General features: G+C 40.3%; 1 protein-coding gene across 2 annotated transcripts in view; it reads right to left on the minus strand.

Moving 5' to 3' along the window:
* SCN8A (sodium voltage-gated channel alpha subunit 8) overlaps positions 1 to 25,957 on the minus strand; it is a 218,556-nt gene that overhangs the window by 116,375 nt on the left and 76,224 nt on the right. For both annotated transcript variants that reach the window (XM_017861547.1, XM_017861546.1), the window contains exons 3-6: positions 10,672 to 10,790; positions 8,211 to 8,300; positions 7,435 to 7,563; positions 5,543 to 5,634 (exon numbers count right to left, since the gene is read on the minus strand). In XM_017861547.1, the coding sequence (XP_017717036.1) occupies positions 5,543 to 5,634; positions 7,435 to 7,563; positions 8,211 to 8,300; positions 10,672 to 10,790 (430 nt within the window). The remainder of the gene's footprint in view (positions 1 to 5,542; positions 5,635 to 7,434; positions 7,564 to 8,210; positions 8,301 to 10,671; positions 10,791 to 25,957) is intronic.

Below are 25,957 nucleotides of genomic sequence, written 5' to 3' on the forward strand. Positions count from 1 at the left end.
CTTCTTCAGAAGACTCCTACACAACAGAGTGTGCAACAGAAGCCATGTGGGGGCAAATTGGACAGTGAGAACTCTTGGAAAAGGCTAACATTAGCTTGCTTTGGTAAATGTGTCTGAGTAGAAACAGTTAATACATTTACTATAGGCCAAGAAAAGACAGCTGGATTCAATGTAGAGAACGGTCAGTGACAAGAGAGAAAGCTGGATAATTAAGGAATTTTGAGAAGCTGGTGAAGAATTCTACTCTATGTCCAAAGGTACCTCTGAACCTCCTGTCACCTTTCACAATGCCCAGGAATCCTCTGAACAAATGAACAATGCCTGCCTATGTGCTATGTTCAGAAAAATCAGTCAAGCATATTGGGGTCAAAATCTTCCATCACTGGATGGCCAGATTATAAATAAAGTTAATTTGTTGGGCACGGTGGCTCACGTTTGTAATCTCAGCACTTTGGGAGGCCGAGGCGGGTGGATCATCTGAGGTCAGGAGTTCAAGACCAGCCTAGCCAACGTGGTGAAACCCCATATCTACTAAAAATACAAAAAGTAGCTGGGCGTGGTGGCGCATGCTTGTAATCCTAGCTACTCAGGAGGCTGAAGCAGGCAAATCGCCTGAGCCCAGGAAGTGGAGGTTGTAGTGAGCTGAGATCTGGCCGTTGCACTCTAGGCTGGGCGACAACAGCGAAACTCCGTCTCAAAAAATATATATGTATAAATAAAATAAATAAATAAAGTTAATTCATATTCCCTAGTTTGCAGCTCAGGTTGAGAAATTTAAGTGGTTTGAAGCAATGTGAGCTAATTGCCCTACAAAGTTAATACTGGAACAGGCCTCGGTAGCAGTAACAAGCAGTTATCAACCCAAGGAAAGAACAACTGCCCTGTTCCCAGAGTCAGGCTTGGGTTCAGACAAAGTGTAGGAATAAAGTGGTGCTGTGTTGACTTTTCCTGCTGCAACTGCAATCCTCGTGATAATACCTATCTATCTATCTATTTATTTATTTATTAAGAGACAAGATCTCACTATGCTGCCCAGGTTGGAATACAGTGGCTACTCACAGGTGTGGCCATCGCTCAATGCGGCCTCGAACTCCTGGGCTCAAGTGATCCTCTGCCTCAGCCTCCTGATTAGCTGGGACTATAGGTGTGTACCACTGCACCCAGCCTACAGTGATAGTTCTTGAAGATTCTTTAGAGCAACAGTAATCTGAGAGAGATTGGGGGACGCTAAGATTTATTGACTTGAGACCTGATTCACATCACAAAGTGCGACCAAAACTAAACTAGCGCTCAAAGATGGGTCAGTGGGACCCTGTGAGTATTTAGTGTTTTCACTTATGGCCACTGTGAAACTTTATCTTTCCTAAGAAGCAATGTGGGAGAAGAAGCAATACAAAGGCAATAGAATTAATAACCAGAACAGGTTAAAAGAGACAATGAGTCAGGATATACTCTTAAACACTTTCTGTCTCCCATCGTGATGCAGCAGAAATTGCCACATTCACAAAGTACACGTTTAAAGAAAATGCTTCCACTGGAATGGGAAAAGGAAAGGCCTATCATTTTCCCTGCTTCCTGTCTGATCCCACTGGTTAGGAGTGAAAGTAACAGAAATGAAAGCTGAGAAATAAAATTGCCAAGAGAAAAATAACCAAGAAAGTACAATTCTAAAGAAGGTGGAATGAAATTAAATAAGTGCTAATGAGCAGCAGATAAGCAGTGCTTTGGGGGAGCCATTTAAATGACAGGAAAGAAAAGGAACTGACAAGTGAGTTTCCCCAAACCAGTTCTATTAATACTCATACTATTAAATGCTGCTGTCTAAGAAAAACCTGAGAAACTCTTTCAAGATTCCCACCCTTTCTTTGGGCATGTCAGCCCTGTGGCACATGATCAAAGCATGCAGAGGACGAAACTTCTGACAGTCACTTAGAAGTTCACTTAATGCGGGACTCAGACAAATACAAAGTGAAAACAAAGTTTTAAGACATATAAACTTTTAGGCAGGATATTTCAATGTCAGGGTGAACCTGACAAATTCCAGACTAAAGAAAATTTAGAAAGGGTCTCCTCTGTAACCGACCCTTTTAGCACAGAGCTTGTGTACACTGTTCTCCAAGTTGATGCCTCTGAAGCAAAACGCAAAGCATAAATAGCAATGTACCCCAGTCAAGTTAGCAAGTAAAAAGGGTCAGAAGGTGGGTTTCGTCTTTTCTGAGCTACAAGAAAGCTCTAAAGCAAAGCATTTCCTACAGAAAAGGGCAGAGCTAACTGATGCACTTCACTGTCCAGTCTTCAGGAGTCCTGGCAGCCCTGACATACTCAGAATATCTACCGAAGACACAAAGAGAAAGGACAGTATCAGCCCAGGTTGGGGGTGGGTGAGTGCTCTAGGAAAGGAAAAGCTCTCATAAAGGAAGTTGATACATGGGGAGCTTTGTGAGACCTTGCAGGCTCCAGGTCAGTGGTCGCTCTCACTTCCATCCTATTTTTGGCACCCTTGGCAATAGCCTATAACCAAACTGGGAAGAGGAGAAGACAAAGAGAACAACAATTCCACTGAAGTGATCCACAAGAAAACTTGGTACACAAAACAATGGTTTTTAATAAGGAGGAATCATGGGCCAGCTCTACCACACAAGAATCAAAATGACTTAGACTTCCAAGCAAGAGATGGCCCAGATCCACTGACTCATACACTGGTGCTCCTGCCTTGGAAGGAGACTGCATAGCAGGCAGGTAGGAATAGCACCAACAGCCCTCTATGGGAGAAAGCATAATCAGCAATTTCAGAATTTCCCATGGGATGAGAGAAAACTCCCCATGAGGGAAACTGCATTACCAGATTTCTCTTGCTAACTCTAAAAGGTAGAATCGGGAGCAAAAAGATTGAGATTGAGAGCCACACTTTTAATTCAAGAACCAAATATACCAGCTACTGACAGTGATCTATTATTGGCTTTACTATCCCTTAATGTTATTTTCCACCCCAGTTAGCCTCCCAAAGCCAGCTCAATTGGGGGTGCTTCTAGAAATAGGAATCTGGGACTCTATTTCAAACTGTGAAGCTGATGTCTAAATCTTGATACAAACCCTTTCTATTGGCTTAGGTTTCTTCTTTATAATAATAACTGCTGCTACTACAATCATTTATGGAGCACTACTATGGGCCCGGCATGGTGTTAGATACTGCATATATTCCAGATATATATAAAGGATAAATAAGGTAACATATTGAGGATATATATAAAGAATAAATAATGTGACACCAATCAAGAGTTATCTTGTAGAAATGCCATGGTCAAAAGTTAACCATATAGCAAAGACAGAGACAGAAGCTATGAGCTAGACTAGAGATAGCATCTGCTGCCCTAGTTAGTGAACAGAATACAGCTTTCCAATTTAATTCTGGGAGAGAAGTTTTGAGATCACAAGAACATAAAGAGACAGATGCCTTGCAGAGTACGCTGGGGGAAGTGAGCAGAAAACACAAGATCATATTTAAAAGGGGCCAGAGGAGGAGAGAGACCATAGGAAAAATGAAAGTAAAGATTTGGCACTCCAGTGCCTCAAAAAATAAGACAGGGCTTGCCTAAGGATTAGGCCACCACCAATGAGCTATCTGAGGCTGTCTGGAGAATGAGCTGGGCTTTCCGTTAGGCAGATTTAAAATGGCTAGGAACTAAATCTTGGTAGATTAGGGTTGTAGTGTTTTTGCCAAGAAGCATATACTCCAACTGACACCCAGCCTTTGGTTGATAGGGAGTCAGCTACCATCGCTAAAAATAAAGGAATTCATCTTTGGTAGGGCACTAATTTACTGGCCAATTCCATGGCACAAATTTGTAAGTGGTGAAGATGAATTTACCTTCTTTGAGATTCTCAGTAAACCACATTCCAAGTCTGCCCTCTCCAGGATTCTATCTTTGTGCCTCCCTCTCCATCTGCTATTGAGATAAATGTTAAAAAGGGGATAAAGAAATATTTCTGGGCCAGATACAGTGGCTCATGCCTGTAACCCCAGCACTGTGGGAGGCTGACGCAGGAAGACTGCTTGAGTCCAGGAGTTGGCAGCCAACCTGGGCAACACATAGGGCGACCCTGTTGCTACAAAAAAAATTTTTTTTAAATGAGCTGGGTGTGGTGGCATGCACCTGTGGTCCCAACTACTTGGAAGGCTGAGAAGGAAGGATCACTTGGGCCCTGGAAGTGGAGGCTGCAGTGAGCCATCATCATACCACTCCAGCCTGGGCAACAGAGTGAGACCCTGTCTCTAGAAAATAAATTTTAAAAAAGAGGTATTTCTGAGTCAGCCACAAGGGGAAGAGCCATGTGATAGGACAGGATAAGAATAGGATGCCTCTGTTCTTTCTCCACATTCCTATTTCTACAAAACTGCTGTGGAAAGCCTGGTCTCTACGGAGTCTTCCTTGAAAACCCATAAACACAACTAAAGTCCAAAGAGCAACAACACAGTCTTCACCTCTGCCAAGTTACTGCCAGTATATCTTAGGCTCACAATACTAACTAAAATATCTTTCCCTTAAGATTTCAAGGCTGGTCTTTAGAAAGATAAGTATTACCCAGTACCAATGATTTAAATTAAATTAAGGAATCTTAACCTGGGGTCCATGGATAGGCTTCGTGGGGGGGAGGGTCTGTGAACTTTCATCTGATTCTCAAAGGGATCTAAAACCTTCACAAGGTTAAGAACCACTGGGCTAGCTCAACCAGAACCAAAAGAAAAGGCAAAATTTTAAAGAGACTGTCAATCCACTCTCAACCCACCCACTGATTCTGTTTTTTCCCCTCAAACTTCTGTATTTTTCGTTGCCCATACCTTTAGTTGTATCTTATCTTACCTTTGATTTTTTTTAACAGTGCCTGCATAAGCTTTCATTGGGATTTATGTTTGAGAATGAGCCCTGAATATATACAGTAGATGTCTACTGGTTCTTATTCTAGTGAGACAGATAGCAGTAGAACATGATAGACAGTGATCATTTAAGTGCGGTTCACTAACTCCAAGTCTCTTAAATTTGTCTCTCATACTGGATTAGTTAATTGGGGCGATCTCTTCTGTGATTAAAAAATTTCATTAATACAGTAATAGTAAATGTATAATTCTTTGAATAACGTCCCATCAGCAAACCATGCGATAGGAAGCCTAGAAATCACAAGCAATGAAATGACAGCAAATGTCAAAATTACTGTAATTCCATGGAGCCAGGAAGCAAATGATTTATATACAAAGAGAAAGCTAGCTCTGTGACAATTTTTTCAAATATGGTGAGATCCGAGTGATTCTTAAGCACGTGCTTTTTCAATAGCATGGATGGAATGGGGGTTGCATGCCTGGCAAGCACTCAGAGAAAACTGCCTGAGGACCCAACGGCCATTCCAGAGAATGTCTCCCAGGAAAAACATGCAGAATGCAAGGCCATTATCAACTGTACTGATGCTGCTTTAGAATGGTGGACAAAATGAATGGAGAAGAAAGAGGAGATGTGGTAAAGTCAGTCTTATGTACAAATATTCTCACCTGGAATTACAGAGATAGTTTTCAAAGCTCGGAGAACCCTGAATGTTCTCAGCGCTGAGACATTGCCCAGGTCCACAAACTCTGTCACATATCTGTAGTAAGGGAGGTCACACACAGACACAAGTGACAAACACAGACACAAACACAAACACCAAAGGAAAAAACAAAACCACAACAAAACAAAAAGTACAATACGTCACGTCAGGGCCCTATCCCAACACCTAACACCAACCCCGGACCATCTTACCTGGGATTACCGAAATAGTTTTCAAAGCCCTCAGTACCCTGAAAGTGCGTAGAGCTGAAACATTGCCTAGGTTTACAAACTCTGTTATATACCTGCAGAATCAAACCAAAGTTAACTTGTAATGGTACCACTGGGCGAGGGTTTGAGAATGGGGGGAAGAAAGGGTCTTATACACAAGCTATGATTTCATTTTTTTTCCTTGAAAAAGAAAAGTTTCAAAATACAAATATTTAAGGAACATTTGTTTTTAATTGGGCAAGAAGAATTCGAAAGTATGTTGGAAAGAACTGATGGAACCAGGAAGTTCTTGGGATTTACTCCTTTAATCAGCATAGTAATGTGCTGATCCCAATCAGAACAGCTTTACTGTCAGCCCATTCACATTTTTTAGTAAAAAGGAAGGCCAGGAGGTATCAAAGACTTATGTCCCCAGGTTTTGTGAACAATTTCTTAGGAGAGAGAGACAAATTTCTGCAGCACCCACAAAAACAAATCTATATTAAAGTAACTCCCTAGTTGACAATGGCAACATTGACTAAATGTCTGTATATATGACTTATTCAAGAGTTGTAATCATATGATTGTAGTCATGTCTATAAATGAAGTTTTGGCCTATGACATACAAAAGCAGGGCTCAGGAAAATCCAAATCATGGGATCAGGGCAAATATTGTGTTAAGTGCTCATTTTAATTACAAGCTCTGTGCCTAGCAAGGACACCTAAAAATTTTAAATGAACACCAATATGTATCCATAATGCTAGAAAGTTAAGACATTGCCTTTATATAATAGAAAGTCAGTTTCAGTGTCAAGTATTCAATGCATATCATTTATTCACATTTTACAGTTGAAATACATCTTTCCACCAGATGCTCAGATCAATACATATTCAAATGCACTCTTTCTTACACATCATGCACACACGCAAAACCTATACACCACCCCTGCTACACTCTCAAACCACAAAATGTTTTCCCAACCTGGAAATAAGAATAATAAATAGCCTGCTATAACTCGTCTATCATCAGCTAAGTTTCCCAAAGATACATTTTTATTGCTAAAACAACACAAATGAGCAAGAGCAGTAACATACCAATGTGGAGTTACACTGATCTTGAGCAATAGTTCGAAATTCTGGTTAGTAACTCTTCAGGAAGTGCCAGTTTGGATACCTTGGCTCATGTTTTGACTCTAAAATGTGCTCTGAAGTCTGCAACACCTGGCCAGCCTCATTAATTACATACAGTAAGACATACCCAGGAAACTCATTTTCAGCTGAAAGTCTACAACTAAAAAATTTCAAGTCTTCACAGAGGCCTTGTAATGATAGGTGTGCAAACCTGGATCAACGTTACAAGGAGAAATAAAATATGAGAGAGTATCAATGGGAAATCACCTCCTCCTTTCTCTCCCAGCTGTAAAGCCTCTGCTTGCCTTCTCCCACATAAACACATTATCATCGCCTGAACCACAAGAGGCCCTCACAGGCAAGAAGCATAAACATAAGCCCATAGGGCCATACATGGTTATCCATTAATTCCTCATATAGCTGTGTCCACAAATGCACACTTACAAACAGACCCAGGAGTACAACTCTACACACAGAATCACACCCAGAACACCAGTAAAGTAAGGGGAGAACTTACGCCATCATGATGACACTGAAATCTAACCAGTTCCATGGATCCCGTAAAAAGGTAAAGCCATCTATGCAGAAACCTCTTGCAATGATTTTCACTAGTGATTCAAATGTATAAATCCCTGTGAACGTGTACCTGTCAAAGAAATGAATAGCTTGAGGTAATTTCTGGACAGAAACTTTAAATGAACCTTTTAAGTTAGGACTTGACTGAAGTGTCACTTCAACTAAGAGAGACAAAACAGAAAGGGCACAGCCAATGCAGCAGGAAGGAAGCTACGAGGAGAAAGAAATGCTTTGAATGAAACTTATTGAAATGCACAAACCAAGACTTTTGGAATGTTGTATTGGGTCCTGAATTGTATTCCAAGGAAGTAGCTGTGCTGCTATCTAGTACATGATCATTTTGAAGCAAGCAAGGAGGCCCTCCAGAGCTGTTTTTAACTTTAGAGAAATCAAAAAACAGGGAAACCTAAAATGGGAGAAAACAGCATCACCAGGAACTGAGGATACAGGATGGTGATGGGGCTGCAGGGCAGTGACAATGCCTGGCACAGGAAAGGGTGAAGGGCAGTAAATTCCAGAGCATACTCTGTCTTCCTAGAGTTGACTTTTAGGGAGGGCTATTTCCTAAATTCCACACGTACTTTCAGCCTTCTCTGTGAAATAAAGAGAGGCAATAACTAATTTTTTTTCTCCTTTATGGGTAAACTGTGGCAAAGCAAGATTCAGTGACTAAAAATCTTTAAAACAAACAAGCACACAAATAAATGAGTTACTTACTCCACATTCTTCGACCAGTCAGGAGGGTTACTAAAAGTCATGAATACACAGTTGGTCAAAATAGTGCACATAATGATCATGCTAAATACTGTAGAGAAGAGTCAAGGGGCAATATCAAAATCTGGCCTGCCTTTTATTTTCTCAAAAAACAAACACATTTCCATTCGGTATCAGATCTAAATCAATAACCTGAAAGGAGATGAAGCACAGAAGAGAAAAACACAAGGTGACAATGAAAACTGTGGTCACCACCATAAACACAGAATGCCACTGTGAACTGTGGATGGATGGGGCAGGAGGGATATTCTCCTTCTTTCAAAAGGGCCATCATTGTTCTACTCCCTTTGGATGAAACACGTTCCCCTCTAACCACTTTTCAGCTCAACTATGGACTAAGCCTCTAAATATTTTTTGCACTCAGTACAATACCTTTGCATTTTCTCAACCAAAGTTGTCAGATAAGAAAATCAATTAAATTTATATGACTAGGTATTCATTTATTGGTAAGTTAATTACCTTACATAGCTAGTTATTTGGGAATCTACTTGCAATGGTTCACTTTTTTTCCATATAGTTGTTCTTCTTTTTTAAGAGACAAGGTCTCTCTATGTTGTCCGGGCTGGTCTTGAACCCCTGGGCTCAAGTGATCACTTGAGGATCCTATGTCCTCAGCCTTCTAAAGTGCTAGGATTACAAGCCTGAGCCACCACACCCAGCCTTCCCTACTCCTTCTAAAGGGCTGAATTGTCTTTGGGGGCAAGGTATCAGCCCATACAGCCCATATGTGTCGAATATGTCCAATGTGGGAAACCAACTGCAGCATGTTAGGTAAAGATTTCAAGGACATCTGCACCACCACACTTCTGAAGATTAGGTAGTAGAGCAAAATCCATTCTGAAAGTGTCCAGGAATGTTTACGGATAGCAAACCATACTGCCATTTCAGTTCCATCCAGAATTTTTCTCAGGCCTTTCTGTTCTTGTCTCTGAGAAAAATTAAACTATTTTAGGTCAGCACAAGTTACTCAAACTCTAATTGTCACTTAACAGGCCTGGGAGCTATATCCCACTTGCCACTAATTCACTCTTTCTTGTTAATGGCATTCACTATCTTTATTCTACCAGTGGAGTTTTAAAAAGAGAAAATATTTCTTACAGCTGGATTTCTTTTTCTTCATTACAGCTGGATTTGTCTTCATGCTTTTTGGAACCAGAAGAGAAAAAATACTCCATCTTCTGATCCAACAGAAAGGAAGAAGTCCATTGTGAATTATTTATTTCCTTATAAACCTTTGGGTTTCAGAAGTGTGTTGCTTATAAACTACAGATTTCACAACCACGTTGCTAAATTCTTAAGAGTTAATAAAATGTGGCAAAAGCTTACTAAACCAATTCACCAAGGTGCCACGGCTGGTTCCTTCATCCTACTTGGAGGACACAATAATCTTTGAAGCATGGGACTACATGCTGTTAAATACCAACCAGCCATGGAAGTTTCAAGTCACCATGCAACATCGCTAAATCCATCAAATAATTTTTCATTTGCCACATGCACTCTCCTATGTTAATAAGGTGCAACTCAGGCCACTTGAATAAACTGGCATTTTTTTATTTAAGGCGAGTAAAAATACCAGAAAAAAAATTCTATTTATCCTACAATCTGCATCTAAACCTCTTATAACAAGGAGGTTATTTCATCTGAGAACTATCTCACTTTCTAAACTCACTGCTCAAAAAATTTTTTAAAATTCAAAGCTGGACAGGGCACGGTGGCTCACGCCTTAATCCAAGCCACTGGGAGGCTGAGGCGGGTGGATCACGAGCGTCAGGAGATCGAACATCCTGGCCAACACGGTGAAACCCTGTTCTATAAAAATACAAAAAAATAGCGGGGTGGTGGCGGGCACCGGTAGCCCCAGCTACTCGGAGGCTGAGGCAGGAGGAATGGCGTGAACCAGAGGCGTGCCTGCAGGAGCCCAGAGATCGTGCCACTGCACTCCAGCCTGGGCAACAGAGTGAGACTCCGTCCTCAAAAAAAAAAAAAAAAAAATTAGCTGATTTCTAAAGCATTCATCCAACTATTTGTAACTCAAGAAGTACTTTTAAAACCCTCTAATATTGGCTTGTAATATATTAAGCTGAATAGTTGGCCACAGAATGAAATCACTGAAGTCTGAGCACTAAATAAAATTAAGACTTCAACAAAGGTTATTTTAATTTGTCCGTACAATGATACCAACAAAATTTCAGACTCCCACAATATCATCCTAAGGAAAAAAAATAATAATTTTCTGAAGCTCAGCTTGGGATGTGGCAGGAGTTCACTCTTAAACCTCTGACTGATGGCCTAGTTAACTACACTATCAGTAAAAAACTTAACATATACTCCAGTTGTCAAATATTGGAAAGGTAAACAAGCAACCATGCAATTGCACTCACTCCACATTTGCAGAAAAGGATATGAATGTATCAAAATTTTAATAGCTATTCTTCTTATCAGGTTAAAAGGACTTAAAATGTACAAGGCAGGCGTGGCACTAAATCTGAAGAGAGTTTTCCCTCTGTTTAATACTACAAAGGTCTGTGGAGAAAGAAAAAGAGAAATTATTAAATCATGGGTATGAGTCACCACATGAAACAACGATTTCTAAGTAAGGAATACATAAACTCAAAAGTCTTTAATAATTTTTACTTCCCAACTTGGTTTTTAAACAAGCAGCCTTAACATAATATATCTCCCTTTGCCCCACCTCCCTCCCTCTGCCCTGCCCAGATTATAATACAAATAGCTGGCACAATCTTGGCAGTTTTACAGAATAAACTTGTTTCTTTCAGAAACAGGCCATTTGAATCATACCTAAGCTTCTATGCCAGCTCTGTACACGATACTGAAGTTCATTAATTTAGGATTCATTCACTCAGCAAATATTGATTGGACACCTACTATGTGCCAGACAATGTTCTAGGTGCTTGGGAACAGTCAGTGAATAAGATAGTCCTGGCCTGAAGAGTTTATATTCTAGTGGGAAAGACAGACAATAAATAGAAACCGTAATGAATGAGTAAATCATATGGGCTGTGCTACACAGAAGATGATGAGTGCTATGGGAAAAGGAGAAAGAAGAAAAGGGAGAGGAAGATCAAGAATGCTGGAGTCAGGGGATGGGTGAATGAAGAGGCAACAGTTTTAAAGGAGGTGGTCTGATTAAGCCTATTGAAAAGAGAGATTTCAGCAAAGACTGGAAGGAAGTGAGAAATGTTCTTCATTCAATCAATATTTACTTACCACTATTCAATCTGCTTTATCTGACTTTCAAGAGCCCCCAATATCAGCCTTGCCAAAATAATTAAATCATATTTCCCAGCATGAATTTTCCTATCTAGCCAAACTAGCTCATGTCCTCAGAACAGGTTCTCGTAATTCATAACGTTGGCCTTTGTTTATATGGCTCATTCTACCCAGAATGCTTCGTCTTCTGAACTCAATTGAATTAAAATATTTTTGAGCATCTAGTCTGTGCCAAGCATTGTGCTAATTACCAGGACACAACACTGAATAAAACTGTACTTTTAGGGAAGACACGTATGTGAGTTAGTAATTATGATGCAGGGTAAGTACAAAGTTCAATAACAAAAATATGCATAATGTATGAGAGGCAGCAGGAGGGTGAGATTTTTTTCCCCCTTGGCTGGGAAATAAAAAAGAGAGTGAGCTGCGAAGTGCACAAAGGAAGGTAACTAATATTTGGAAGGGGTTTAAAGGATAAACAAGAATTAAGAAAATTAATTGGGCAGATTTAGGGGGAAGGGATGGAAAGGTAAGGGAACAAAAATCACAGGTCTGAAAGCATAGTAGCATGTAGCTGCAGTTTTTTTTCAGAGAACTGACCAGTAATTCACTGTCAATGGAGAATAAAATAGGGAAGAGGGAGAGCAGACTGTGGAGAGAGATGCAAGGGCCTACGAGACTGCGAGTTCCTAAGGAGACAGGCCAGTGGCAGACACACAGTCCTAACATCTCACCCTGTGAGTGAAAGAGCAAATGGCCAAATGCTAGTCATTTTAAGTAGTTTTTCATTTTTAAATTTTGGAGCAATGCATGATCATGATTTTTTTTTAAAAGAAAAAAGGAACATAAGACCAAGTTCCATCTCATTACCCAATGACAACCTTTGATACCAGTTTTTTTGTATATCCTTCTAGAAATTTTCTGTGTAAATAAAACCATACATCTATGTCCTTAAAAAGTCTCTCTCTCACATGGGATTGTTCCATAAATACTCTTCTGTACCTTGCATTAAAAAATGAACCCCCACAAAGAAGAGCCCAGGACCAGATGGTTTTGCTGATGAATTCTACCAAATGTTTAAAGAATTAAACAAACTCTCCCATAAAATAGAAGAGAAGAGAACATTTCTAAACTCATTCTAAAGGCCAGTATTACCTTGATACAAAACCAAAGACGTCATAAGAAAACTCTATACTAACATCCTTTATGAATATAGACACAGAGAGCCTTAACAAAAATGCCAGCAAACCAAATCCAGTAGCATATAAAAAGTGGGATTTATCCCAGAAATGCGAAGATAGTTTAGCATTTGAAAATCAACCAATGCAATGCAACATATTAATAAAGGAGAAAAAATATCACACGATCATCTTGATAGATGCAGAAAAAATCATTTGACAAAATTCAACCTTTCATAATAAAAGCACTCAACGAACTAGCAACAGAGGTCTTTCTTTACCTGATATATGAAAAGTCATTTATGAAAAGTTCCCACCTTTTTTTTTTTTTTTAACCTTTATCCCCTACAATTAGGCTTTTGTTCTTTGAGGGCAGGAACCAATCTTATGCTTCCCTCCATAGTTCCAATACAATGATCAGCCTATGTACTCCCAATACACAGTTATTAGTGGATTTTTTTTAAAGTTCTTTTCTTATCTTCTTTTCTTTCCTTTCCTAATCTACCAGAGTCACGTCATTCTCTTTCCAGTGGAAAAGTATTGAGCTAGATTCATTCTACAAATGCCCACTATGCCAGCCCTAGTGTTTGACATTGTACTGCAGTGTACATTGTACTGGAGTATACTGGTTCTGGTGGGATATGCTGCAGAAAAAGCCTAATCCTAAAAGCAAGGGGAAGTAGGAGACATAGGGTTCACCTGAAACAAACACATCAAGGACTGAGCTATGGCTCTTCCATATCTTGGCTTCTCAAAGAAACAAACAGCCCAGGGCTTCCCCCAAACCCCTTCTCTGAAGTACTTGTACCCCTCTGTGTTTCTATAGCAACTCCCTCTATGAAAATAGCCTTTTAAATAACCTCCTCATTCAACCTCATGAAGTTCCCATGAGGTATGGGTGAAGGAGGAATTATTATCCTCTATACATTTTACAAAAGCTCAGGAGAAGAACACCACCCATCAAAGGTCATGCAACAAAGAGCAGCATGTTATGCCAAGCTTCGAGCCTCTCAACAGCTTCTACTGTGCCAGATTGGGAGGCAATTTAGTGACAACATGGCAGAGAATGAAGCTGGTGTGGGGGATGAATTCTCTGGTGAATGAGAAATTTGAGTGCCCAGGGTAGATAGGGCAGCTAAGCCACAACGAAAGAAGCACTGGCCCATGCCCCAAGACCCAAAAACCACCAGGCCAGGCCTTTACAAAATCACCTACAAAACCTCTCGTTAGGAGACAGGCAACAGGATTTTTATTTTTTTATTATTATTTTTTGAGACAGAGTTTTGCTTTCGTTGCCCAGGTTGGAGTGTAATGGCTCAATCTCGGCTCACTGCAACCTCCGCCTCCCGGGTTCAAGCAATTTTCCTGCTTCGGCCTCCCCAGTACTTGGGATTACAGGTGCCTGCCACTGTGCCTGGCTAATTTTTTTGTATTTTTAGTAGAGACAGTGTTTCACCATGTTGTCCAGGTTTGTCTTGAACTCCTGACCTCGGATGATCCGCCTGCCTCAGCCTCCCAAAGTACTGGGATTACAGGCGTGAGCCACCGTGCCTGGCAGGATTTTTAAAAGTAATGTACTCTATACTTTCCATTTCTCTTGTCTCTTGGTTTGGTCATGACGGAAATATAGGTCTAGAGGTAGTATGGAGGGTATTTCCTATCACTGAATCAGTGCTGGCAGTGCTTGGCATACAGCAGGTGCTTAATTAATGTCTGTTGACTGGTTCATGAACAAATGCTTATGTTGTTTTAGGTGAGGGAAAAGGAGAAGAAGAAAAACAAAAGGAAGCCATTAGGAAGTGGAAACTGTTATACCTTGGTTGAAGAAAAACTAGGAGGTAGTAGGATTCTGAATTAGGACCAGTCATGAGCTGTCAAGTGGGAGACTGATGATTCCGTGAGAAACTAAGCATCTTTAGTGAATTCAAAAGCTATGATTTTGTAAGCAGAAGGCTTTACTAAGGACATTTGATGTGTGAAATAGAAATTTCCTAATTAATTTGAGTACTGAATGTTGCACTTAAAATGAAATTCATTCACCATCACCCCTTTCTAAATATTTACACCTTATATCTTCATCAAGTATAAAAAGAGTATATTTTCTCTATTAACAAAAATAAACATCTAGCACACTAAACTGAAATGAAGATAAATCTCCCATACTTTAGTAGGAAATTGTATTACAATAAAACATGTTTTATTATTGAAGTAATTAGATTTACAGATTATTTGCATGCAGTTTTTCACAAATAGATCTCATCTGAAAAGTAAGATAGTCCACCTGTAATCCCAGAACTTTGGGAGGTCGAGGTGAGTGAATCATGAGGTCAGGAGTTCAAGACCAGCCTGACCAATATGGTGAAACCCCATCTCTACTAAAAATACAAAAATTAGCTGGACATGGTGGCGTGCGCTTGTAGTCTCGGCTACCCTGAAGGCTGAGGCAGGAGAATTGCTTGAACTCAGGAGGTGGACGTTGCAGTGAGCCAAGATCGCACTACTGCCCTCCAGCCTGGGCGAAAGAGCGAGACTCCATCTCAAAAAAAAAAAAGCAAGATAGTCTTTGGACAAACACAAGTACTCAAAGCTTAGGAATTTCCCTTTTAATACTGGGGCTTGCAGTGGTTACACGAGAAAGAGATAAGTAATATACCTGGCACCAGCAAGCTTTTTCTGAAAGGGGGCAGGCAGTCAATGCTGCAGGCTTTGTAGGCCGTACAGTATCTGTTAAAGCAACTTACTCGTGTAACTGTGGTGTAAAAGTAGCCATAGACAGCATGCAACCCAACAAGAGTGGCTGCGTTTCAGTAAAACTTTATGGGCACAGATATTTAAATTTCATATCATTTTCACACATCCAACCATTTAAGAATGTAAACTACTCTTAGCTTGTGGGCCATACAAAAACAGATGGCAAAGCTGATCTGCCCCCAGGGGATACACTAATACTAGTTTCTAACTAAGGCCAGACTGACTGCATAAGAATCATCTGACTAGCTTTCTATTTTGTCTTATTTTTTATTTTTATTTTTTGTAGAGACAGGGTCTTGTTATGTTGTCCAGGCTGGTCTCAAACTCCTGGCCTCATGCAATCCTCCTGCATTGACCTCCCAAAGTGCTGGGATTATGATTACAGCTGTGAGTCACTGCACCTGAGCTGAGCAGCTGCTTTTTTGTTTTGTTTTGTTTTGTTTTGAGATGGAGTCTGCTCTGCCGCCTAGGCTGGATAGGCTGGGGTGCACTGGCGTGATCTCTGCTCACTGAAAGCTCTGCCTCCTGAGTTCATGCCATTGTCCTGCCTCAGCCTCCCAGGTAGCTGGGACTACAGGCGCCCGCCACCACGACTGGCTAATTTTTGTATTTTTAGTAGAGACAGGGTTTCACCGTGTTAGCCAGGATGGTCTCGATCTCCTGACCTCGTGATCCACCTGCCTCAGCCTCCCAAAGTGCTGGGATTACAGGTGTGAGCCACTGTGCTCGGCCTGGGCTGAGTAGCTTTTTAAAAAACAGAAAGTCATAAATCCCTTTTCCAGGGGTTCTATTAAATAAGTGTGCAGAGGAATCCAGGAATCCAGGAATCTGTGCTCACCAGATTTGTGGAACCCCTAGATCATCTCTCAGGTCATGTGCTAAAACATTTGTGTTCTCCTTCTTCACCTGCCTCTACCTAACTGTATGGCCTGGGTGGGCCACTGCATGTCTCTAGATCTCATTTTCCTCGTCTATAAAATAAGAGAGAGGGCTGCCTGAAGGGCACACGCAGGTCCTTTCCAGCACCGATATCTGTAATTCTATGATTTAGAAAATTCACAGAGCATCCAGGATTAAGTGCAACAAAGCAGCAAACCACAAATTTGAGGGGAGAGGCCATTATTATTTATTATTTCACATTTTATCCTTGTAGAACTCTCTTGAATTAGTTATTCTGCTTCCTTATGTTGAAGTCTGTCAAGTCCAAGGTCAACTGTGCTTGATAGTACCATACTTACGTCAGCAGGGGGGAGCATAGAGCAGCCCCAAGGCAGAACTGCATCACACAATGCTTTTCCCTGCACTATCTCCCCTACTTTTATCCCCTGTTGTCAGGAGAACAGTGAATATGGGAAAATAGAAAGGAATAACTGGTGATGGGTTGACTCTGAAATATGTATATATATACACACACACACATACACATATATACATATACACGTGTATATATATATATATATATGTTTCACATGGCTGATTAAACCTTTGTAATCATTGTTAAACTTAAACTGCTGGTGGGAATCCAGAAAAGGACATTTGTCATCTCTTGTTCAACACTATGCTCCAACGCCAGATCCTTCAAAGCCCAGATGCAGTGGAAAGGACAGCAAGCTTTGGATTTTTACAATGCTTCTTAAACAACAACCACTTGGTGCCCATGAAGTCCAATAATATTTTACCTAATCTGTCTTAAATTAGATCTTTGTGAAGTAAATGAGTTAAAAGGGAAATTGAAATTGGATTGCGGTTACTGCCCAAGGGGAAATATCGGTTTACAACAACAGCCACTGAATGTGTTTCAGCACAAGGCCCATTAAGAGCGCTAGAACAGTTCTTAACAAGTTATGGCATAGGAGTATTAATAAATGTGTCATGCTGGCATAAAATGAGCCTTCTGAAAAGCACAGGCTTTTCATTTCTAATTAGCAATGTGGGGCTTGGAGCACACAATGTAGGAGCATTGCCATTGTTAACTCAGGGTAAGCTATCTTCTCTTTGGGGCCTGCTATTAGGGGAAGGAACATTGTGCATGGCCAGGTAGAGCACATTCATATACATACCAAACAAATCCTAGCATACTGCAGATGCAAAACAATAAACACACACAGTCATCACAGTACTGCAGTACAGCTAGTTTATTAGCATGTCTCCACCCCTACCCACTGAAATAATTTTTTTAGCCACACAAGAAGTATTAAAAAAAAAAAAAAAAAAAAAAAAAGGATGGGCTCACATCTGTAATCCTGTAATCCCAGCACTCTTGGAGGCCAAGATGGGAAGATTGCTTGAGCCCAGGAGTTCGAGATCAGCCTGGGCAACATGGCAAAACTCTATCTCTACAAAAAAATTAAAAAATTTTGCTGGGAGTGGTGGCATGTGCCTGTAGACCCAGCTTACTCAGGAAGCTGAGACGGGAAGGTCGTTTGAGCCTAGGAGGTTGAGGCTGCAGTGAGCTGTGATCACGCCTCTGCTCTCCAGCCTGGGAAACAGAGCAGGACCCTGTTTCAATAAAATAAAACAATAAAGGATGCATACATATGAAAAGACTTTATATAGAAGAGTACTCAATGCAGGGGTGGAGCATATCATAGAAGAGAACGCTTCTTCAAGAAATATTTATTATCCAGCTCCTGGTTTGCTGGGAAACACATGGCCCAGGAGAGTAGCTCTTCACTCAACCAATTCTCCCCATCCTGAGAGGTCAACATCTCCATTAGGGCAAAGGTAACCTGCAGGCCATCTGATGAGCTTCATAATGAACACCTAGGGGCTCAGAGATTGAGCTAAATAAACAAGAGGGCAGCTGGGAACCTTTGAGTCTATCTGACTATAACTATTATTGGCAATGACTACGACTGTCCCCACATCTTAACTGTTTTGATCTCTGGGACTAATTGGTCCTCTCATTTTTAGCCAACTTCTCTGGCCTTAAATTCTTGTCTGCCTAAACAAAATATATGTACTTCATTCCCCCAGACCTATGCATCTCTTCTGAACTAGGCAACTGGCCAGTTGTTCATTAATCAACAGCAATTTGGCATTCATTTATGAGTATGCACACAGCCAATATAGCAAGCAACAAATAAGTGTCTTTTCAAAATTTCCCTGCTTTAATAAGGGAAAATACAATGCAGAATCTAAACAGATTCTATATCAGGCTAGGAAGCTGTTCAGAAACAAATGACCTGTTATGTAAAAATGACTATGCCATGTTGAAAAGAATCCTGATTTATGCTAATCTGCCTAGTGAATTCCTCAAGTAAAATTACAATATAGGTTATATTATATGGCTCTAGTGTGTCCCAGGAAAGGCTCCAGCAAAGGCATAACTCGAATGCATTTCCAGAGTACCCATGTCGTGGTGCTATCCAGCTCTCCTTAGAAATACTAAACCAAACCAGGACATAAGGACACCAGCAAAATTTTTCCCTAGGCATGTACTCCTGTTTGAGCTGCATGACTATTTAGAATCATCATTTTCCACACCTCTATTCCACTATACTGAGAACTGAGCAAAAGAGACCTCTAAATCCCATATTTAAAAAATTCCTTCTTAGTGACTGATAATTTTACCTATGAGTCTATTTGAAGAAATAATAACATTCAACATTTATTAAGTATTTACTGAGTGGCAGGCAGGCACCCTACTAAGATACTTTATATAATAATTGTCTCACAACTACTCTATGAGGTAAGTAGTATTTTACAGATGATAAAATTGAGGCAGGAGGTTAAGTAACTTGCCCACAACACAGCTATTACGTGGTGAAATTTAGCATTAAACTGAGGCAATCTAACTAGAAAGCCTATATTCTTAATTATCATAGCATACTACAATTTTAAAAAGCTTCAAAACTATTACTCAAATCTAACTATTCGTTTCACAAACAAAAAACCAAGCACAGAATGCTCTGCCTAAACTAAGGTCACAGCACTAGTGAGCAGGAGGAGGGCGGGGGACTAGACCTCCTGGCTTGCTTCTAGTTCTAAACTCTTTTTACCGCACCAGGTCATCTGGTCCAACCCTCAGATCAATGAACCAATCTCCTCTACTTAATAGCTTTAACTGTTGCAAAAAGGAACCCCCTGCATGTGCTTCAGAGGTCACAGCAGCTGTTTACGGTCTTGTCTCCAAGTTCAGTTTGATGAAGATAATGCTAGCACCATATCTGCCTGTGGTTTTAGTTTTCCAGGTGCTTCTGCATACACTTCTTCATTTGCTTTGACCTTGTAACCCCATGCTCTCCAACCCACATTTGGAGTAGCTGCCACCCTTCCTGCTCACATCACAGGAATCTGGTCACAGGAAGCCATACCTGGCAGAACAGCAGCACTGTGCACCTGCTTCAATGCTGAGCCAGCACAAGGCTGCTCCCCAGGGCAGGGCAGGTCTGACCCTCCTCCATGGCCATTCTTCCTTGTTGTCCTTCAATATAAATTTGACTTTGATCGCTTTCTCCTTTAACCTCTTAAGGTGCACAGACTACAGCTGCTCTAAGCAAGAGCAAAATGCAGGCTTATTATGTAAAGCATGTTAACACCTCTATTTACTGAATTCATATTCTAGAATCTATTCTCACTCTCCTCTCTTAGAAAGCAAGAAAGCAGAGTGGTTTACAGGTTTTGAGGCCAGAAAGACCTGGATTCAATACCCAGTTCTGTTGCTCATTAGCTGTCATGATCTTAGGGAACTCATGTTAAGGTTGCTAAGGCTCAGTTTTCTTATTGATAAAGTGGGTGCCATCAATCACTATTCCAATTTTATCAGGTTGCTATCAAGATTAAATGAAGGGTCATAAGGAGTCCTTAATACAGTGGCTGGTACAGAACAGGCTCTCGTTAAATGTGGTTATGATTCTGCCGCTGCTATCACACAATACTGCCACTCCTTCAGCTCTTTGGCTCCAAACACGGGGTGGCCTTTAGAAGACAAGAAGGGGCTGGCCAGGCGCGGTGGCTCACACCTGTAATCCCATCATTTTGGGAGGCTGAGGCGGGTGGATCACCTGAGGTCAGGAGTTCCAGACCAGCCTGGCCAACATGGCGAAACCCTGTCTCTACTAAAAATACAAAAAAATTAGCTGGGCGTAGTGGTGTGTAGGCCTGCAATCCCAGCTACTAGGGAGGCTGAGGCAGGAGAACGCTTGAACCTGGGAGATGGAGGTTGCAGTGAGCCGAGATTGTGTCACTGCACTCCAGCCTGGGCGACAGAGTAAGACTCTCTCAAAAAAAAAAAAAAAAAAAAAGAAGAGGAAGAAGACAAGGGGCTAATATTTCTGCTAATTTGGACCCACACACTTGGCACAAGCCAGCAGGACACTTGTGCACAAGAATCCAGACCAAGGCTGCCCTAGCTCAAAATGGGTCCCAAAGGTTATTTCCGACCTGGGAACTCTGGAAGTGAGAGAAAACAAAACCCCTCAGGATGCACTCATTGGCTCCAACTGCCTCCAGGCTTTATCTCCTGTCTTACCAAACCACACTCTATGCTTCAGTCACAACTACACTCACTATTTTAAACAAACCTGTGTCATGTCTCTCAGCCTTTATATGCACTGTTCCTCATACCTGAACTACTCTCTCATCTCTTCTCTGACAGGTGAATTTTTTTTTTTTAACCATACTTTAATACTTAAAGGTCCAGGTTAAAGATCACATCCTCTATGAAGACAGCCCCATTCAACTCTCTTCAATAGAATTGTCCTTCCCCCCTGTGTGTCCCTATAACACTTGTACTTACTTCTATTAGAGCAGTTAACACAGAAAATTGTTATTGAGGTTTACATACCGGTATCTCTCACTGGACCCTGAGATCCATGAAGGGGAGGGATTTTCTTCCATCTACTATGATTTTCTCAGCTTAGCAAGCAGAGTACATAATGTGATGCCTATCTGGCACAAGGTAGATAGTTTATACATGTTTGTTGAATGTATGAATCTCTTCATAAAGAAATACTACAGCTAAAATCACCTAACCTTTAACTATATCCAACTTTCTTCTGGGTGCCCATCTGAAACTATATGGTTACTTTTCTACCCCTTAGCTCATCTACCCATAAAAATTCACTAATTTTAGTTTGAAAAGTCTTCTCTCCTTTTCTATGTCTCAGATACCATGCTGAAGACACGGTATGAAACAAATGAACTAAACACAACAATATAGAGTTGTTCCTCAGTATCCACGGGCGATTGGCTCCAGGACTCCCAGGGATACCAAAATCCACAGATACTCAATCCCTGATATAAGATGATGTTGTATTTGCACATAATCTATGCACATCCTCCAGTAAATTTTAAATCATCTCTAGATTACTTATAATACTTAATACAATGTAAATGCTTTATAAATAGTTAACCTATATTGTTTGGGGAATAATTACAAGAAAAAAAAGTCTGTATATATTCTGTACAGATGTGTTTTTCCCCATATATTTTCAGTTGGTTGAATTATTAAATGTGGAACCCATGGGTATGCAGGGCTGACTATACTGACTTCATATTGAGGCAATGCAAAATGATAGAAAATTCTCTAAAAATGATAGCAAACAAAACCAAAAAATCATTCTGCAGTATGCTCTATATAGACAAAAGGGCATGGAAGACAGACCACAAAGGTGAAATTCACAGATCCCTGGAACAGAAACCTGACTCTAACACATACTAGTTGAGGGAACTTGAGAAAGCAAGTTAATGTTTCTGGAGCCACAATTGTTTCATACTTGTGAAAACGTGCATCATTATACTGAGATATCCCTAGTATTGACAATCCTCAGGGACTGAAGAAAATTGGGGAGTCAAAAATGATATCTAGAATTTTGATGGTGCCATCAACTAGGAAAGTAGATAAAAGAAGATAAGCAGGTTTGAGGGGAAGAAAATGAGTTCAATTCTGAATATACTAAGTAACCTGTGGCAAATCCAGACACAGATGACTGGCAAGGTATTGAATGTTTAAGGAACATTCTAGGCTAGGCTAGAGTCAGGAGTCCTCGAACTGAGGCTGGATGAGATCATCCAGGGAGAATGTGCCAACTGAGAGGAACATGGGCCACGAACTGAATCTGGGGGAATATAAACATTTTAGGGAAAGGTTGATAAAATGAAAGAGAAAGAAACATTTGAGATAAAAGGAAAATTAGGCCAAGGAAGTAAAGAGATATAAGAGTCAGGGAATAACAAATGGTGTCAAACACTGCAGAGAGGTTTAGTGAGTTAAGAACTTAAAAAAAAAAAAATCTTAGACTTGGCAATTTGAGATGTTATTGGGAAGATCTTATAATATCATGAAAGGGGTGAGGATGCAGTCAGGCTTCAAGGATGGAGGAGTGGGTAGGATATGTGTATGTGGTGAGTAAAGGCTCCTTTTTACGATTTTCAGTGGCATGGGAAGCGATTAGACTAGCTGGGGACAGGAGGTCAAGTGAGGATTCGTTAGGATGGGAGAGGCTTTGAGTGTGTTTACAGACTATGGGAAAGGAACCTACATGAGAGAAAAGATGGAAAATACAGAAAAGAGAGAGGGTAACCAAAGGAGTGAAATTCCAGAGCAGGTAGAAAGGCACAGGGTCAAAGACAGGGGTGAGGGATTGGTCTTGAACAGTAGATGGGGCACCCTATCCTCTGAAATCAGAGGAATCTTTTATTCAAACTTGGTTCCATAGGCCAAACTTTGCAGGCTCAACAGTATCTGGAATAGAAATGCATCTTCTGAGCTTGTATCAAAAATTCTTCTGGTAAAATCAGAGTTAGTAGAAATTGTCATATGATGGGACAATCCTGATCTTAAGTTGTGTCAAATAGGGTTATATGTAAAGAAACATTTACTACTCATTTGTCAATTTGGAAACAATTCATAAGAGAAGCATCCCTCTGTATAACAATGACACAGTCTTCTCTCCTTGACTAAGAAAGCACTTAAAATATGCGTAATTATTGTCAGAGATGATTGATATCATTATAATCTTGAAACATTCTCTAACATTTAAATGGCCAATATTAAATAGTCCCATTCCACAGGTAAATTTTTATTACGATAAGAAGATTTCACAAATCACACCCTGGAGAAACCAACAGAAACTAATTCCTAAAATTACCAGTCAGTGGAATTTTATGGCTGAGGTGACTAATAACACACATTCTAGAATTCAAGTAAAAGCTGTCTACGTCTATACCCTATGTGGCTCAGAACTTTGGAATCACAGCTTAGTACTTGCATGAGAACTTAGGACTGGAGAAAATTGCAAACGTTATTTGGAACACAGGTACCCTCCACATCTAACCTGAGTTAAACCTGGAGAAAATGCTGGGTTTCTCTGTAAGTACCCCCATAGCTCACACTGATGCTCAAGTATATTTGATTCCTATCTATGTAAAAATCCAAGAGGAGCAAATGCTTTCAAAATTGGCTGTTTTAAAGATTATAATTTAGTACTTGCTGAAGGCCTATTTAAGATACTGAATATTTGAGAGACCACATAATCTTTGATTCTTCTGGATTCTCCAAGTTTAGTCTCTGTACCAAATTAGAGCACCACAAGCCTCTAAAATAGCTGGAACCTATTATCTTCATTAATGCACATATCATTATCAGTAATAATTTTATTTCTGTATTTGTTTGTTATGTGTTTCCCCCAACAAAAACTAAGTTCCAAGAATGGAACTTGTCTGTTTTGTTCCCAAGGGCACGGAACAGAGCTCGGGCATACAGAAAACACTAACAATTTATCACATTGTCAAATGAATAATTGCATGCTCGATTCCTTCCTTAACCCTCCATAATCTATCATAAATCATATCAATTCACCTCTATAATAACCATTGAATTCATCCAATCCCCTTAATTTCCACTCCCACCACTGTAACTCAGACCCTCATTACTTCATAGCTGATCTGCCTATTTCAGCTCTTTCCCTCTGGCCCAGCTTACATATTGTTAGTCCCATTCACCTTCCTAAGCACAGCTATCACCACGTATCCTTACTCCCGTTCAGGAACCTTCAGTAGTTCTCTACTGCTTCTCAAACAAACACCACACCTCTGAGTCTAACATTCTAAGCCCTCCAGGATTTGCTCCAGCTCACCCTCCCCAGCCTCATCTTCCACTACTCCTCCGTCACTTCCCCACGTTCCAATCAAATTAGATGACACGGATTTTTCTTACAGAAATGGTCTATACTGCAACCTGTAAAATAAGTGACATGTTAGCTGTTAGCATAATCTTAATTTTCTAGATTGGAGGAATTGAGACCTTAAATAGTTAAATGGTATGCCCAAGATCACCTGGAACTGGACAGGGATGGGATCAGAAGTAAGATTTGCCAACTTTGGTCTATTGCCAAGGCTACAAAAGAGAAATCTGATTTAGGAATGCTTAATTAAATTCCTTCTCCTCTAGGTAACCATACTTAGAGGGGGAAAAGACCATACATGCCCGTCAATGACCCATCCCCTTGAGAAGGGCCCACCTCCCAACGTCTCAAAGGCATTTATCTCAATTTGATTTAGTGAATAAAATAACTGAAACATCATTTTGTTTCCTTATATTGTTGGGAAAAAATTTTTAACAACAAAATAAACCAAAGTTTTAAAATACGTAGTTTTTATTTAAAACAGAAAGCAGCATTTAGGCTTATTGTGCAAAAGCAGGAAATACAACTCATTAGCAATACTTCAAATCACATCTAATGAACATAAATCCTTCTGTAATGGTCTCTGTGCTGCACACCTGTTGAAAGTGTATCAGCATAGTTTTGCTAAGAATTTTCTGCCAGGAGCTCATATAGGACTGCGTGTGTGTGTATCACTTAAGCTGATGGCACTAATATTAGTGAAGTAAGGAGAAAATTGCAAACATTATTGGGAACACAGGTACCCTCCACATCTAACCTGAGTTAAACCTGAAACCAATTTCTTATCCAATGTAGGGCTGAAGATCCTAATGTGTTTTAAAAATGTTAAAGGAGGAATCAGTTCTCCAAGTGTAGGATAATTAAGTTAGGCTACAAGGAAGAAGAGGCCTCTGGGCTGGGCCTGTGTGGGTAGAATATCAAAAGGTAAAACTAAAGACAGAGTACATTCCAACAGGAAGAGAGGGAGACCAGAAGAAGGTGGGTGGGTGGAGCGGTCTTCCACACTAAGGAAACGGGAAGTAGTTTGCCACAGCTAAAATACAACATGTGATAGGCAAAAATGTGAAATACAATTAGAAAGATAAAGATATGGGTCTAACTCTATTTTGCAAATATTGTAGGTAAGGAAATTAAAGTGATTTGGCCAAGTACAAACATGAAGCAAAGCCGGAACTAAAACAAGGTTTTATATTCCCAGTTAGGCACTCTTTCCACTATAGTCAGACACCACATAACAATGTTGTGGTCAACAATGTTTGGAATGGTAGTTCCATAAAATGATTATGAGGCTGAAAAGTTCTTATTGCCCAGTGACCTTGTATCTGTCATAAAGTTGTAGCTGTAGCACAATGCATTACCTTTTCTATGTTTAGCTATGTTTAGATGCGGAAATACCATGGTG

The sequence above is a fragment of the Rhinopithecus bieti genome, unplaced genomic scaffold (genome assembly GCF_001698545.2).
Source record: "Rhinopithecus bieti isolate Rb0 unplaced genomic scaffold, ASM169854v2 scaffold_56806, whole genome shotgun sequence".
In the NCBI taxonomy this organism is placed as follows: Eukaryota; Metazoa; Chordata; class Mammalia; order Primates; family Cercopithecidae; genus Rhinopithecus; species Rhinopithecus bieti.